This window comes from Littorina saxatilis, linkage group LG11 (assembly GCF_037325665.1).
Source record: "Littorina saxatilis isolate snail1 linkage group LG11, US_GU_Lsax_2.0, whole genome shotgun sequence".
Taxonomy (NCBI): Eukaryota; Metazoa; Mollusca; class Gastropoda; order Littorinimorpha; family Littorinidae; genus Littorina; species Littorina saxatilis.
Window position 1 is genome coordinate 24,563,749 of NC_090255.1, and position 17,500 is coordinate 24,581,248.

General features: G+C 41.7%; 2 protein-coding genes across 2 annotated transcripts in view; both read right to left on the minus strand.

The window, feature by feature from the left end:
• Window positions 1-4,601, minus strand: part of LOC138980084 (uncharacterized) — a 7,060-nt gene extending 2,459 nt beyond the window's left edge. Inside the window, exons 1-3 of the mRNA XM_070352887.1 lie at window positions 4,419-4,601; window positions 2,833-2,996; window positions 522-641 (exon numbers count right to left, since the gene is read on the minus strand). Of these exons, the coding sequence (XP_070208988.1) occupies window positions 522-641; window positions 2,833-2,996; window positions 4,419-4,524 (390 nt within the window). The 5' untranslated portion in view covers window positions 4,525-4,601. The remainder of the gene's footprint in view (window positions 1-521; window positions 642-2,832; window positions 2,997-4,418) is intronic.
• An 8,459-nt stretch (window positions 4,602-13,060) lies between these two features.
• The window catches only part of LOC138980085 (uncharacterized), a 4,813-nt gene continuing 373 nt past the window's right edge, over window positions 13,061-17,500 (minus strand). Inside the window, exons 2-4 of the mRNA XM_070352888.1 lie at window positions 16,372-16,535; window positions 15,570-15,864; window positions 13,061-14,081 (exon numbers count right to left, since the gene is read on the minus strand). Of these exons, the coding sequence (XP_070208989.1) occupies window positions 13,741-14,081; window positions 15,570-15,864; window positions 16,372-16,535 (800 nt within the window). The 3' untranslated portion in view covers window positions 13,061-13,740. The remainder of the gene's footprint in view (window positions 14,082-15,569; window positions 15,865-16,371; window positions 16,536-17,500) is intronic.

Sequence of the window (17,500 nt, forward strand, 5' to 3'; positions counted from 1 at the left end):
GGCCCTCTTCGTGAATATCTAGTTCATTTTTGGGCTTCTTGCGCGTATAGGACACAGGGAAGCGCACTTTAGGAAGCCCAGGGCGAAGGTGCACGAACCGAAAATGGTTGCCACCCAAACGGGAGAGAACAAACCGCGGGTTCTGATTCGTTGAAATCACAACACATCTCAGTTTCAACCAATCCAACACTGCGGGTGGCTCACGTTTGGATGGCAACTTGGTCGTGCACCTCGGCCCTGCTCCCCATGTACAATTTGTATTTCACCAGCCTTCTATAAAACACAACAATAAAACACACACACACACACACACACACATACACATACACATACACATACACACAGAGAAACCGAGCAAACAGAAGAACCTGCACAAGCACATTAACAACTCTGCAGCCAACCAACCAACCAACCAACCAACCAACCAACCAACCAACCAACAAAACAACCAACCAACTTTCAAATCAACCGACCAAACAAACGCTAGTGAAAGCAAACTATACCGACTGACGAAAACCGACCTCAGTTTCGTTGAGTAATTCATTCTGTATGGCGAGGGTAGACTCTGTTGCTTGTGCGATGGAGGAAGTTGCTGCTGCCAGGGCCAGTGCTTCGTCAACACCATGTTGTAGAGCCTTGATCTGGTGACAGGTAACAGTCAAGTTAACCTACAGTCATGTCTTAATCTGATGTGATAGGCAACAGGCAAGATAACATATGTATATGTCTTGATCTGATGTGACAAGCAACAGGCAAGTTAACATATATGTCTTGATCTGATGTGACAGGCAGCAGACAAGTTAACATATATGTCTTGATCTAAAGTGACAGGCAACAGGCAAGTTAACATATATGTGTTGATCTGATGTGACAGGCAGCAGGCAAGTTAACATAATTGTCTTGATCTAAAGTGACAGGCAACAGGCAAGTTAACATACATGTGTTGGTCTGTGACAGGTAACAGGCAAGTTAAATGACACGTCATGATCTGATTTGATATGCAACAGGCAAGTTAACATATATGTCTTGATCTAAAGTGACAGGCAACAGGCAAGTTAACATACATGTGTTGGTCTGTGACAGGTAACAGGCAAGTTAAATGACACGTCATGATCTGATTTGATATGCAACAGGCAAGTTAACATATATTTCTTGATCAGATGCGTCTTGATCTGATGTGACAGGCAACAGGCAAGTCAAAAAGTGCGTCATGGTCTGTGACAGGCACCAGGCAAGTTAACATATATGTCTTGGTCTGTGACAGGCAACAGGCAAGTTAACATATATGTCTTGATCTGATTTGACAGACAACAGGCAAGTTAACAGATCCGTCATAATCTGATGTGACATACAACAGGCAAGTTAAAAGATATGTCTTGGTCTTTGACAGGCAACAGGCAAATTAAAAGATGCGTCATGATCTGATTTGATGTGCAACAGGCAAGTGAAAAGATATGTCTTGGTCTAACGTGACAGACACAATGCAAGTGAAAAGATGTGTCTTGGTCTGGTGAGACAGACAAAAGGCAAGCTTAATACTTTGACACGGTCTTGTCTGTGTACTATCAATAAGGCCAAAAAAAAATTGTCTGTTTCTGGTCACCCGACCGACCCTAAATTTCGGCGCCGACCCTAAACTTTTTTTTTCCAAACTCAAAAATTTTTCCCATTTGTCCAAGCTCAAGATGTAAGATGTCTGAAGTCTTCTTTTCTGTTTCATCATGGAAATATCAGACCAGGTAAACAAAGAAAAACATGTCATACTCTTTCAGTCTTTGTCACAGATTTGTAAATGTGTTGAGTGTCTTGTCTCTATGTATAGTGAATCCAGTCTCTTTGCGCGATTTTTAAAGTTAGTTTTATTGGTCTAAATTTGGGGGAAAAAAAAATCCCTACCTACCTACCCTATTTTTTTTAGCCATGTTTTTATTGGAATGAGTCTGAAATGTAGATAAAGTAACCTTCTCTGTGTATCAACTATCGGCGCTTTCATGTTCATGGGTCTGAAATGTAGATAAAGTAACCTTCTCTGTGTATCAACTATCGGCGCTTTCATGTTCATGAGTCTGAAATGTAGATAAAGTAACCTTCTCTGTGTATCAACTATCGGCGCTTTCATGTTCATGAGTCTGAAATGTAGATAAAGTAATCTTCTCTGTGTATCAACTATCGGCGCTTTCATGTTCATGAGTCTGAAATGTAGACTAGCCTTGTCTGTGTACTACCGATTAGCGCTTTTCTGGGCGTGATTATAAAATGTAAACTAACCTTCGCTGTGTACTACCAATTAGCGTTTTTTTGTGTGCATTAGTCTGAAATGAAAATTGACCTTCTCTAAGTACCACCGATCAGATTTGTTTTAAGTTTTGCATGAGTCTGAAATACAAGAAATGTGAAGTGACCTTCTCTTTAATCACCACTCGGCAATTCTATTTGCATCAGTCTGAAGTGTGAACTAAAATATCTTCTCAGCGGTGTGAACTGCATGAGTTATAAAGGTGACAGTTCACCTTCTCTTTGATCACCGCTCGGCAATTCTATTTGCATCAGTCTGAAGTGTGAACTAAAATATCCTCTCAGCGGTGTGAACTGCATGAGTTATAAAGGTGACAGTTCACCTTCTCTTTGATCACCGCTCGGCGATTCTATTTGCATCAGTCTGAAGTGTGAACTAAAATATCCTCTCAGCGGTGTGAACTGCATGAGTTATAAAGGTGACAGTTCACCTTCTCTTTGATCACCGCTCGGCGATTCTATTTGCATCAGTCTGAAGTGTAAACCAAAACATCTTCTCAGCGGTGTGAATTGCGTGAGTTATAAAGGTAAACTGACCTGGGGTGCCAGCTGGTCAGCCAACGAGCTCTGCTGAGAGTTGACCAAGGCGATCCCGGGCAGGAAGAAGTCCTGGAGGTCCTGGATTCTCTCCTGGCCTCTTGCAATCGCAGTTGTCGCATCACTTATGCCGGCATTCAAATCGATCAGGGTGTATTCCAGAGCTGACAACATATGAAGACACATTACAAATCTGCACCCTCACCCTCACCCCCTAAAGAAAAGTTTAAATAAGAAAGGAATAATAAATACATTATTTAACATTTGGATAAGTAAAAGAAAACAGTACTGTAAATAAATAAATGAATACATAAATAAATGAATAAATTGTGACATTTTATTTTACCCAGCTGAAGCATTCATACCCGTATTATCGTGATAGAACATTCTTGGTTGTAAAAGGCGCATGCAATATTGCTATCTGGCACACCTCTTGGAATGAAGATTTCTTACAAAGGGTTACGCGGTAGCCGCTCAAATCAAGGTTCTCCCCAAAAAATCGACGCGACAGAAACTTACGGCTTTTATAGGAACAATAATTCTGTAACTTTTACATACGGGAGTATGGTGATTTTATCGCATGAGAAAATTCCAATATATACGCGATTTTATTTTCATGCACAGATGCATAATTATGGTGAGAAAAGTTAGATATACCAGGTTTCCTCGTGCACTATACATAACATATTATACGAATTCTGAAAATAACTCTGTCGGGTTAGTATGGGTTTTGAAAGAGTTAGTAGCCTACCCTTGCTTTTTATAGGAATAAATAACGTCACACGACATCATAGGCCAGTCACTAACGAGAGCTGTGTCTCGCGCACGTGTACAAGAACCCCGTGTCAATTGTTGAAAAGTCAAACAGACGCGGTTGTTATTGTAGACTTTGATAATTATGGTGAAACAATTCCAATATACCCGGTTTTCTCGTGCACTGTTACATTAATGGTGAAAACGTTCAGCATACACGTTTTTGTGTGAGAAAAGTTCATTCTCGTGCGCTTAGGGGTGTTTATTTTTCGATACTGAACATCCAGCAACCAAACAATAACCACCCTCAATCTACCCTGTACACACTATTGGAACACAGGCGCAAATGTTCGTCTGCTACTTAATACGACGGAAGAAAATGTCCTTAGCAATACCAAAACATAAAACGAACCTCACAATATTTGCCTTTATCGCCTCAGCAGAACATGATGTTATTCCAAACCAAATAAAATGCTGTGAAGTCTAAGCAGAATTGAAAGATTTTCACGGAACTATACAACCGCGCATTAATCACTCGCCTGCGCAGGCAGACTAGCAGAGTTATAAGTATTCGATAAAACTGTGGCACAAAAACACCTTCTTTTTTTGGGGAAAAACTGAAGAATTGAGGAATAGATAGGTTACACACCTCGTTTTAGTGAATACTAACAATTATGGTCTCCGCTCGCGGTCATGAAAAAGATCGATGAAGCTCGCATTTGTCCTGATCCGCTAACTTCGACCATTATTTTGTATATTCAACGAGACTCGGCATGTAACCTCTACATATCCACCCTTTTCTCGTGCACAGTTTTGTACGGTGAGATACATACCGTCAGCGAGTTCCCGGATGTCCTCAATGGAGTAATAGTGTCCATCGTACCCCGGATCGTCGGCAGAGACCAGGACCAGTGTTGCTAGGAAACAGAACAGCTTCATCTTGAAGGCGTTGGAGTGGTGCTGGCTTGGTTCAGTCTCCCGTTGTCTTCCTCACAGATCCAGCTACACTCTTTGCTCAAGCCCTCCCTGCAATTTATACTTTTTTTTGGTCTGGAAAAGAGGAGAGAGAGAGAGAGAGAGAGAGAGAGAGAGAGAGAGAGAGAGAGAGAGAGAGAGAGAGAGAGAGAGAGAGAGAGATCGGGGGAAGGGGGTGGGGGCGGAGAGTAAGAGATTAGAGGTGGGTGTTGAGCATTTGTTTGCTGACCCCCCTCTCCTTTTGTGATTGATTCGCTGCAGGGCTTTGATGCAGTTTCGTGTCATAGCGTGCATCTAATATCTGTCTCTGCCTGTTATGATGTATGTTATCTTGATGCACAGAGTTTCGTTTTTGGGGTGTGCTGCATCCATTTGCATCTTGTTAGCACGATATGTTCTTTCAAAATCCGTCACATTGAAGGATTGTTCTTGGGGGAAGATGGGGGTTGGAGTCGAGAATTCAGTGTAGCCGTGGAGACTGGAAGAAAATGTCTGGGGATGGAGGGCATGAGGGGGAGGGGGGGGTGAGGGGGGGTGTTATGGCTGGTGGAGGATAGTGACTCCGCTCAGAAAGGCTTGGCTGGCATACGATTACTGGAGAGGTAGGTGCAGCACAGATTTGATCGCATTTGCATAGGGCGTTCGTGTTCTGAATCCGTAATAATGCCTGTTGCCTGTCACAGACCATATAACAGATTTGTATGAATATGAATATTATTCAAGGTGTATTCATTTTTGAATCGAAAAAAACAATGTTGTTGGCAATATGAGGTAGGGGTGGTCGTGTAGGAGGCTGTTGGGGGGGGGGGGGGGGCGGAGAGAGGCGAGCAGATAGGCGTGCAGGGTAGGAAAGGAGGCGGGATTCCGTGGTGCAGCACATGCTTTTATCAAAAGTATTCAGGGCTGAGCTGAGGTGCACGCACCGAAAGTTGTTGCCACCCAAACGGGAGAGAACAAACCGCGGGTTCTGATTCGTTGAAATCACAACACATCTCAGTTTCAACCAATCCAACACTGCGGGTGGCTCCCGTTTGGGTGGCAACTTGTTCGTGCATCTCAGCCCCGGTTCGTTATGTTTCTATACAGTAAAAGCCTTGTTAAACTGGGGAGGGATAGGGGTTGGACTTTCGATGCTTGGAAGAGGGAGGAGGGGGTGCCATTAACACCCTGCAGTCTCAGTTGCTTCGTGTCTCTTTATTTGTGGACTGATTTTCCGAATGGCGGAAGGGTCATGTTCGCAGAGACCAAAATGTATTTTGTCACTGCATTCAATGTGTACAGTGTAGTTTTATCCCAGTAACGAGAAGAAAAAAAATTATTCATTTCTCTGGAAAAAATCGAATCTTTACTAATTGCAGGTTTGGTGCTTTGGCTGCACAAATAACCATACGTGATTGTATGTAGAGTATGGTTGTATATATGTGTTGCTCCAAGGTGTGACCAGGTTTGCAAACTGTAGAACAAGTATGGCAAATGCAATTTGTTCCTTTTTGACACTTTATTTTTTTTTCTATCCTTTTTTTCTCTCTCTTCTTTTGCATTTTTCTCTTCTTTCTACTTTTTCTTTCTCATGTTTCCTCTCTCTCTTTTCTCTTTCTTTGTTGTTCTTCTTCTTCTTCTTCTTCTTCTTCTTCTTCTTCTTCTTCTTCTTCTTCTTCTTCTTCTTCTTCTTCTTCTTCTTCTTCTTCTTCTTCTTCTTCTTCTTCTTCTTCTTTTTCTCTTTCTCTTGCTTGTCCCGACGCTTGTTCCTTGTCCCAGTTTGCTTCCACGCCGCCCCGTCCCAGTAATCACTGCTCCATCCACATTTGAATTTCGTTCTGCTGCCAGACTTATCGATTTTACAGACACGTACTCTAGGGAAGGGAGTCAGGTCGTTCTGACACTTTAAATAAATCAGTTTAGAAACGCTTTCATAGGTATACAGCTGTACAAACCACTTTTAAATACATTAATACAAAAAACAAAACTTTGATGCTCTCCGTGGATATTTTGCTGCAGTAATATAGATATGAGGTACGAACATAATTAATAAAATATCTTCTTCTTCTTCTTCTGCGTTCGTGGGCTGAAACTCCCTCGTACGCTCGTGTTTTTGCACGAGTGGAATTTTACGTGTATGACCGTTTTTATCCCGCCATTTAGGCAGCCATACGCCGCTTTCGGAGGAAGCATGCTGGGTATTTTCGTGTTTCTATAACCCACTGAACTGGATTACAGGATCTTTACAGTGCGCACTTGGTCTTGTGTTTGCGTGTACACACGTAGTGGGATACTGCACATAAGTTGACCTGGGAGTTCGGAAAAATCTCCACACTTAACCCACCAGGCGGCCGCGGCCGGGATTCGAACCCTCGACCTTCCGATTAAGAGGCCGACGTCTTACCACCCCGCCACAGCGCTCGTCGATCAAATATCATATTCAGCACACCCACTGTCCAGTGTTGACAGTGTTAAGGGGTATCAAAGAAGAGCAAGACCATCGAAAAGAACAAGAATGAATTTCGCCATAACAGCCATTGGTAACTGTCCTGGTGGGAATACTATTCGTACATGCATAGACACTACGCACGCACGCACGCACACACGCACGCACACACGCACGCACACACGTACGCACGCACGCACGCACGAGTGCACACACGCACGCACGCACGCACACTCTCTCTCTTACACACACACACACACACACACACACAAAGGCGCGCGCACACACACACACACACGCACACACACTCACACACTCACACTCACACACACACACACACACAGACGCACACACACACACACTCACACACACACACACACACACACACACACACACACACACACAAACACACACACACACACACAATTCTCGCCTATCCGCGGGTAAAAAAAAAAAATCAAAAACATGCACGTGCGTATTAAGACGCCACATCGACACGCTCATCAGTAAATCATTAATAGAAATTATACTCGAGGCAATGATTTGCAATTCATATTTCTGCATCGTGACGTCTGTAGAAAAACGAATATATAAAGTATTGTGAACAGAGTTACACGAAGCAACGCACATCTTGTTCGTGTCATTATCTGATCGAGGTTGCACATCACGAATAAAACGTATCATGAATTAGCATATTACATTCTTTGGGATTGGTTGAAAATGAATTCACATTGCAATCTACTCTCGACCCGCCCAGTTTTGTTTTTTTGTTTTTGAAAGTTGTTTTTCTCTTAAAAAAAAAATTGTTTTCATCCTCTCTTCTCTTGCTTGTCTCGACGCTTGTTCCTTCTGCCAGCGTGCTCTCACACCGCCCCGTCCCAGCACTCACTGCAAGATCCCCCCCTGAACTTCGTTCTGCCGCCAGACTTGTCGACTTAATGGGGTTTTTTGTGGGTTGTTTTTTTTGCGCTTTCTGAGTCAACCAGTGTTGGTCAGACACCTGGGCACCCTCATAATCGCATTCGAGAATTTACAGACACTCCAGGGAAGGATGTCAGGCTGCTGCGGTAGGCTGCCCTCTGAAGACCCGCCCAGTTTTATTTCCTAGCTCTCAGCCCTGCCCATTCTTTAAATTTTACCTATGCGCGTGCGTGTGTGTATGTGTGTGTGTGTGTGTGTTTGTTTGTGTGTGTGTGTGTGTGTGTGTGTGTGTGTGTGTGTGTGTGTGTGTGTGTGTGTGTGTGTGTGTGTGACAAATAACAAGTTAATTCAGGACTGTGTTATTATTCCCAGCTCTACGTTCAGAGCGAAGAGTTCTTTCAGAGGATACAGATAAGGTTTTTCCCAACATAAAATCCGACAAAAACCAATTGTTTCAATTAAAAAGAATGGACACAAAACTCAGCAAAGGCACAATTCACTACTTTTATATATGACAAGAAAGAACTATTGATAATCTATCTAGAACATGTTATTCTAAAACTCCGACACTTTCATCCAATCTATATTCTCATCGTTACCGTATTGGAATTTTTATCCCGTCTCTCTAGAACTCTCATTATTACTTTGGTATTTTCAATTATCACAATTGTTCTCATTCTCACTCTGCCATTTCCATCTGTTTCTGTGGATTTATCATCCTTAACCTGGCATTATAATCAACACTTTATTATCAACTTCACTCTGCCATTGTCTGTCTAGGATTCTCATTCTCACTCTGACATGTTCTTCCAATCTGTATTCTCATCTTTAGTTTGGAAGTTTTTATCTTGTCTTACTGAAACTCTCAGCCTCACTCTGAAATCTTCATCCAGTCTACATTCTCATCTTTACTTTGTCATTTTTTTTTGATCGTGTCTCACTGAAACTGTCATCCTCACTCTGGTACATGTATTTTCAACTCTCACTGCTGTGCTCATTCTCACTCTGCCATTTTTACACCCCCGGTATAGGGGTGTGTATAGGATTCGGTCGATGTGTTTGTTTGTTTGTTTGTTTGTGTGTGTGTTTGTGTTCGCATATAGATCTCAAGAATGAACGGACCGATCGTCACCAAACTTGGTGAACAGGTTCTATACATTCCTGAGACGGTCCTTGCAAAAATTGGGACCAGTCAAACACACGGTTAGGGAGTTATTGGTGGATTAAGATTCTACAAGGACTTATAGAGGGACATATTAATGGTCAAAGGGAAATAACCTTCTCAGTTGGTGGCAGTGAGAATGGTAAGGACGGGGGTGTTTTTCCTACCTCGGAGGAATTTCTTGTTATTCTAACCCTCTACGACTCCCATCCTCATTCTGGCAATTCATCCTCACTAGGTTTGCTTCCCTACTCTGGCTTTGCATCCTGACAATGGTTTACAAGAGACAAGGCCACTGTTAGAAATGTTTTTAAGGAATTTGAAATACAGATTTAAAATAGAAAAATATTCCAGTTTCAATGCTGGTAACATTACCGAATATGTAGAATGATGGTCCTCATAAGAGAAGTTGGTAAGATAGTACGCTAGATTGTGCAGAGATGTGATGATTTGTGCATCTTTTTTTTCACCTTTTTGTTTTACAAGAACAACACAAGCAAAACAATATGTTCTTCTTCCGAAATGGAATACGATAAAATCGTTATCGTTAGATTTGACTGCGATATCCAGATTTATCAGTGCCAATGTCTCGAAAGGCTGAATATCAAGGGACTCACGAGTCTCTGGCGAGTAAGTCCCTTTGATATTCCCGCTGGGTCTTGACTGAAATACAAGCCATAATTATAAAAAATCACGAGTGTTGTAACCTGTATATTCAATGAAGATCTAAAAGACAAAGTGTGACGGAAACATCAAGCTTTAGTTGTCTGTTCAGATGAAGCACTGAGGGCTTAACCTCTGCACATAGCTTCTAAAGGCACGCATGTTGATCTATGTCAAGTCGGTGCATAATGGTGGCTTGGTTGTCCCCGTCAGTTGAAAGCCTCTTACACGGATTTGACTGAATACCTAGTAATTACACACGCATCTCCTGAGATCTTGGACACCTTCATCGTCTATAGGGCCTACTGCGCCGCAGAAGAGCTAGAAATACTCGCAAAATGCATTAAACAGAATCGTAGTCGATGATGTACCGATAAGGGCGTGTGTACCGAGCACGCCTGTAACTTCACAAGAGCATAGCCTGAACATAGCAGTGCTGGTCGGACGGACTGGGTTTTTAACGATTGCTAGTTTGACTCCTGTTTTCATCCTAACAATACTTTCAACCTAACTCTGGCATTTCATTCTAACTACGTTTGTTTTCCTACTCTGGCTTTGCATTCTAACAATAATTTCATCCTCAATCTAGTATTTCATCCTCACTAGGTTTGTTTTCATACTCTGGCTTTTTCATCCTAACAATGCTTTCAACCTAACTCTGGCATTTCATCCTCACTAGATTTATTTTCCTACTCTGGCTTTTTCATCTTAACAATTCTTTCATCATCACACTGGCATTTCATCCACACTAGGTTTGTTTTTCTACTCTTACGTTTTTCGTCCTAACAATGCTTTCAACCTAACTCTGGCAATTCATCCTCATTAGGTTTGTTTTCCTACTCTAGCTTTGTTCATCCTAACAATACTTTCATCCTCACTAGGTTTGTTTTCCTACTCTGGCTTTTTTCATCCTAACAATACTTTCAACATAACTCTGGCAATTCATCCTCACTAGATTTGTTTTCATACTCTGGCTGTTTTCATCCTAACAATACTTTTAACCTAACTCTGGCAATTCATCCTCACTAGATTTGTTTTCCTACTTTGGCTTTTGTCATCCTAACAATACTTCATTCTCACTCTCACATTACCACCTAGTGTCTCTGGAGTCCTCACCCTTCTTCTGGCAACCCCATCTTTACTCTGCTCTCATGTCGTTTTTGACAATCACACCCTGACTCTAGCATTCTCATCCCGTGTCTATAGAACCCTACTCTCACTCTTACATTTTCATCCTCGCTCTCAGGGATTATCATTTTCGCTCTTGAAATTTTATATCCACTTGGACAATGGTACATACTCTTACTCTCTTGAATCCCCATCCTGACCCTGACATTATCATTCTGATACTGAAATTCTGATCCTGACACTGACATTCACACCCTGTCTCTCACATTCTGACCCTGTGTGTATTTGTGTGTGTGTGTGTGTGTGTGTGTGTGTGTGTGTGTGTGTGTGTGTGTGTGAGTGAGAGTGCGTGTGTGTATGTGTGTGCGTGTGTGTGTGTGTGTGTATGTGTGTGTGTGTGTATGTGTGTGTATGTGTGCGTATGTGTGTGTGTATGTGTGTATGTGTGTGTATGTGTGTGTATGTGTGTGTGTGTTTGTGTGTGTGTGTGTGTGTATGTGTGTGGGCGTGTGTGCTTGCATGTGTGTATGTGTGTGTGTGTGTGTGTGTGTGTGTGTGTTTGTGTGTGTGTTTGTGTTTGTGTAAATGTGTGAATGTGTGTGTGTATGTGTGTTTGTGTGTGTGTGTGTGTGTTTGTGTGTGTGTGTGCGTGCGTGTGTGCGTGTGTGTATGTGTGAGTGTATGTGTATGTGTGTGTGTACGTGTGTGTGTGTATGTGTGTGTGTGTGTGTGTATTTGTGTGTATATATGTGTGTGTATGCGTGTGTGTGTGCGTGTGTGTGTGTGTGTTTGTGTGTGTGTGTGTGTGGTTGTTGTTGTTGTTCTCGCTTTTTCTTCTGTAATGTTTCTCTCGTTGGCGACTGCCTTAATTTTGGTTTCTTTGTATATCGTACTTTTGGTACAGTTGTAATATGCAAGAATGCGGAAAATCTATGTCTGTATTTATGTACACAACACGCACATAAATGAAAACTTTGAAAGTAAAAATAAGTAGAGGTTACATGCCGAGTCTCAGTGATTATTAAAAATAATGGTCGAAGTTAGCGGATCATGAAAAATGCGAGCTTCAGCGAGCTTTTTCATGACCGCGAACTGAGACCATTATTTTTAATAATCACTGAGACGAGGTGTGTAACCTCTTTATTCCTCCTTTCTTCAGTTATTCCAAAAAACCAGGAGTTTTTGTGCGAAAGTTTGATCGAATCCGAATCACTCAACCAGTCAATCTGCGCAGGCGATCGATTAATGCGCGGTTGTATAGTTCCGTGCAAATCATTCCATTTTGTTAACACTTCTTTTCAGTTTCCCTGTTTTGGACTAAAATCAAGTACACAGATATGCTGTTATTCTGCTGTGGCGGTAAAGGCAGATATTGTGTGTTCTGTTTATGTTTTAGTATCGCTTAGTAAATGTTCTTTCGTCAAATGGGACTAGCAGACGAACTTTTGCACCCGTGTTCCAACGTTAATTACTGTATGAAGTTCAGTTTTCTGGGGAAAATAGTGTATGAAACCGCTTTATGTTGTTTAAATTGATGAGATGTGTGCATTTGGTTGCGTGTGATCTGTTTATAAAATGAAATATTGTTGAAAACTGACCGTCGGATTGCAGTCAGTGTTGTCGAAGAAACTGCGTTAAAAGAAGGGGAACTACTCTTGTCGCCAGAGTATGAGTTACTTGCCTTGGGAATTTGCTTGTAATGAACGGGTTGTGCACGGCAGATCTAGATTCAGAAAACAACCGAACTCATGGATTTTATATGGAGATTCATGTGTTCAGGCCTGTAGTTGTTAATTTAAATGCGGTATGTTTGTATTGTTTGCTCCAGAGATGTATACTTCGTACGTATAGAGCGTTCGGAACTTTTCAGTCGCAAAAGTAGTACCGAAACAGAACAGCTTCTCAACCCATCGCACTATCGAGGATTCAGGCTGTTGCTGGCTCGTTATTTGTTTGGTTGCTGGGTCATTATCGAAAAATAACTAGCTCTACAAGTTTACAGAGGTAAAGAAGCAGAGGGGGGAATAAGGATTAATAACAACAACAGCAAAAACGAACACACACAGAATAAAAAAACAAACAAACAGTCAACAATAAAAACATTCCACAACCAAGCACGAACGACACAGAAAGAAAGTTTAGGGACTAACTCTCACATTCGCTAAATGAAACGTTAAACAGAGACAACAAAAGTCACGGCATATTTAACGACAAGAATTTTATTTGGTGTATTTGTTTTTATATCCAGGGCAACACATAGCAACAAACAATCACTTTCTGTAGATGATAGTACAGAGCAATGAAACTATACAGATATTACACCGAAAACATCTGACAAACATGACATACTTCGATCCTTTGGGTGTAAGACATCGTTCTGTTACAATCATTTAATGTAAGCTGTCGAATAATACATAGCGAGAGAAACCGTCTTCATATGTACAGATAATTGTGATCAAGATTTTGTATGTACATATATATATATATATATATATATATATACATCAAAGACAAAACACTGTCTGATTATGTTTTTCTCATTTACATTTTATTTGCGAATAGTCTTAATGCACAATTTCAAAGATGTTTGAAAACAAAAGTAAGGACAGTATGCATTGCAAGAAACAGTTAAGATCAAGACATGAGAACACCCCTTTTTGTTTGACATCAAACCATAACATTTTCACAAAGTTTCTGCAATCATTTCTGTTTTAAACATCTCCGTTGAACAGTGACAAGTAATCCACTCACAAAAAAAAAAAAAGAAAGGACAGTCAAGGGTCAAAACAGGGAAGCTATTGCGTTATCTTCGTTTCAGAAACAAAGGCCATTTTCCAAACAAAAACAGATAAACGCTCAGAAAAGATCGCCTAGGAGCCGCTCAACCAAGCCATGGCGTAGGGGCCTCAGGGAAGGGGGGGAGTGGGTCGAGGGTGACCTTCTTGTCCAGGTTCTGGCAAGCCATGTACTGGCAATAAAGCCTGTCCACTTCCACCATGCCATCAGAATGGTCCTTGGCCGTAACTCTGAAGCCATCTGTGTTCACCTCCACCACTCGTTTGTCCGTAGCCAGGATGTCGTACTTTCCGTAGCTCTTCTTGTCCAGCTGGCCGCGGAACCCGATGGTGGTCAGTGCAACGACGGGGACGTCGTCGAAGGGCTTCTTGAAGTGAACGTAGCCTTCTCCGTAGGGATCGTCGATGACGGCGTCACCATACTGGCCTGAAACAGACGAGAGAGGAGTATGTATTACAGTGTTCTAGATGATCGAACGTGCAGCAAAGACCTGTACGTGTACGTGTAGATATTGCGTCACCCGTGACTCGCTCTTTTCTCCAATGTTCCAAATGCATACGTTGTTTTGCTCCCACCAAGACTGCAGATCTTGGCAAACGCGTGACGTAAAAACTAGATTTGATGACGTTACCCGTACACATTCCCGTACACGCCCTGGGAAGTGCTGATCTAGATCTTGCGAATAAAGCTTGTGAAACGCGAGGTCAAAGTAAATCAAAATTTGAACAAACCTTACTATGAAACTGACTCCCTTTTTTTTTTTTTTTTTTTTTGGTTGACCTCAGTTGCATGCAGGCTGCTTCAAACCCTCCTTTAACTGTTTCTTTGTTCTTTTTTTTTCTTTCTTTTTTTTTTCTTTTTTTTTCTTTCTTTTTTTAGGCGGTGAGCATCCTTCTTCATCGGTCTTTTTTTCTTTAAATTTTCTTTTTTTTAACTCCAAACATAGAGGTATAATACACTAAAGAAAAATGGAAATTTTCTATTTACAATGGAAATACATATATTTACAATTCAATTTGTCTACTTAATATTTGAAACTCAAAAATTACAAACACTGATCCACTACACGTTGTTTTTTCTAAAAATACTAACACACTGACTCCCAATTCAAGCCGAATGTTTACAATTTCAATAAAGTATCAGTGATAGCACAGTAATGGAAACAGTCTTGGAATGTACATAGCAATCATTTGGACCACAGTGACCTTTTCCGCAGAAATGGCAACAAATAAAGCAGAGCGCTGTAATAGGAAGTGAGAAACGAAGGGACGTTGGCACACTGAATAGATATGCTATGGGTAACAAGAGTTAAGTGAGAGTTAAGCAGAACCGCTCTTGGCACCTGATAGTATAACAAGTATTGAAATGAGCAAACGACTTGCATCCTTTTGAAAAAGCAACGCAGTATGGGCTTAGTGCTGTGGTACTCCTGGCACGGGCTGTTCGGAGTCATTGTATCAGTTTCGGTATTCATTGTCCGCCTACTTGTAATTAGCCTCATCTAATTAGCCGTGTGAAGAGGCAATAAGCCTCATGACATTTAAATATTCGTTTTCATTTTTGTATTTGAGAGAAGAGATGAGAGAAGCGTATTATAGTCGCAAGGCACTGAGAATTGAACAGAAACGCATACAGATGGCGAGAAAAACCACCATACGAATGATAGACAGCAATACAGAAGAGAGTAGTCAAGTGGATACAGACCAATAGATGATTAAAAAAAATCAACATTTAGTATCTAGCTTATAAAACTGGTTTCTGTGTGTCTGTGTGTGTCAGTGTGTATGATGACTAAAGGCTCCGAAACGGCTGCACCGACTGAGACGGGAATTTCAGGGTATGTTCTTTGCCACTCGAGTCGTGTCATAGGGTACTTTTGGAAAACCGAACCTGAAAGGAGTCGTAAATACTCACAAATCCTGGAGTCCACAAAGCTTTGCGCAACATCCACCCTGTCAGAGGCAGCGTCCGCGAAAATGTTCAGGCTTGCGATAGCGTTGTCGAGTTGGTCCAGAATACCTTGCTCCCACTCAACAACGCGGTCTTCAAGAATGTCGATGGCTCCCCCCTGCCTTTGGTTGACGTCCCGCACCAATTCCTCGATTCTGGTGCGGAGGGTCGCGAAGCTATCCGTCGTGAAGTTCACCTCGACCAACACCTGGGCCACCGCAGCGGGGATCTCATCCGCGCGATGTTGCAGAGCCTTGATCTGAAGTGAAACGATACAATGGAACCTCTCTTTACAGACTTTGTATTATAAGACTCCTTTTACCATTCAACCGTATTTCTCTGAGATAAAAACAAAAACAAAACAAACAAAATTGATTGTATCAGTTGAACATTGGATGTCCCTTCTTTGAGCCATGGGACGTCAGAGTCCGACAAAAACTCATATTATTTCAGGCGGTTAGCCGAGACTAAACAAGAGTTCATGTTTGTGTGTGTTCAATCCAGAAAAAAATCAAAGGAATTGTAACCAAAATCGATCGATACAGAAATGTTATTTGCATTTTTGACCAAAATATGACATTTCACACACACCTCGACAGTCATTGTTCACCTGGACCACTGGCGCGGTCTCGGAGGAACACTGCATGTCTCGATCTGTGTAAAATGTCATATTTTGGTCAGCACTATAAACTAACGTAACTATAATGTTTCGTTTACGTAATGTTTTAAAATACAATTGTGTGTAGATGTGTGTTCTTTTATATACCTGGGATCTAGCCAGATCAATGAGATCATCCTGCTGGTTGTTGATGAGGTTCAGTTTAGGCACCCGACGGCCACTGATAACGTCCTGATATTCGTCAGCAATGGCAAGCAGTGTTGTGACGTCACTGATGATTCCCAGGTCAGCATTCAAGTCCCCTTCCAGACCTGCAAATAACGAGCAGTAAAGATGATGGACTTACGTCTTTCGTACACTCCAGATAGACCCATGTCTTGCATTTAACACCAACACCAAACATTTTTGTTATGACTTCACTAAAGTCTTTGACGTCAGCGTTTACGTCATCTTCCAGACCTGCAAACAGCGGTCAGTGAATATGTTGACGCTGCTGGCTACACTTGATTGACACATGACTTGCGTTTTAGAGCCACACCAAACAACGGACAGTGAGCAAAATAAGCTTAATTTCCCTGGTTCAGTTTACATTAGCCTCGAACAGACTCGTGGTTTTACACAATACGTGTAATGCTGGAGTCGCACATTTCGTTTTCATTTTCATAGCATTATCATCCCGTGTGTGTGGTAAGTGCGGGTCGCTTCCTACCTGTGGAAAGCTAGCAGCAACAAATTCGCGCTAGCCAGATGTGTGAGTGAGTGAGTGAGTGAGCGTGTGTGTGTGTGTGTGTGTGTGTGTGTGTGTGTGTGTGTGTGTGTGTGTGTGTGTGTGTGTGTGTGTGTGTGTTTGTGTGTGTGTCTGTTTAGGTGTAATCAGCCACTGCATTTATCGCAAAATGATCGAGGTCTGTTACGTGCCAAGGCTGGATATGGATACTGTCTTTGAATATGCATATAAAGTTGAACCGACTTTGTTCCGGGTTTGTTCCTTGCTCTAATGAAGAACATTTTTCCTTAATCTTTGCAAGGAACGTAACATGTTTGAGTCTGAGTCCATGAGTTTAGAGTTTCTTGTTTTGTTCCCAAAATGAGCGATGTGTCTTTAACTGGTAAACACAATATTGAGAAAAACACACACACGAAAACGGACCTAACGACTCAAAGATGTTTAAGTCCTTACCAAGAACAACTTTTGTTATCCTCGGTAAGAACTTTGAATTCTTTACTTTTTGACTTCTGAGTTGTGGAGGATGCGATCTATTACCGATAGCATAGC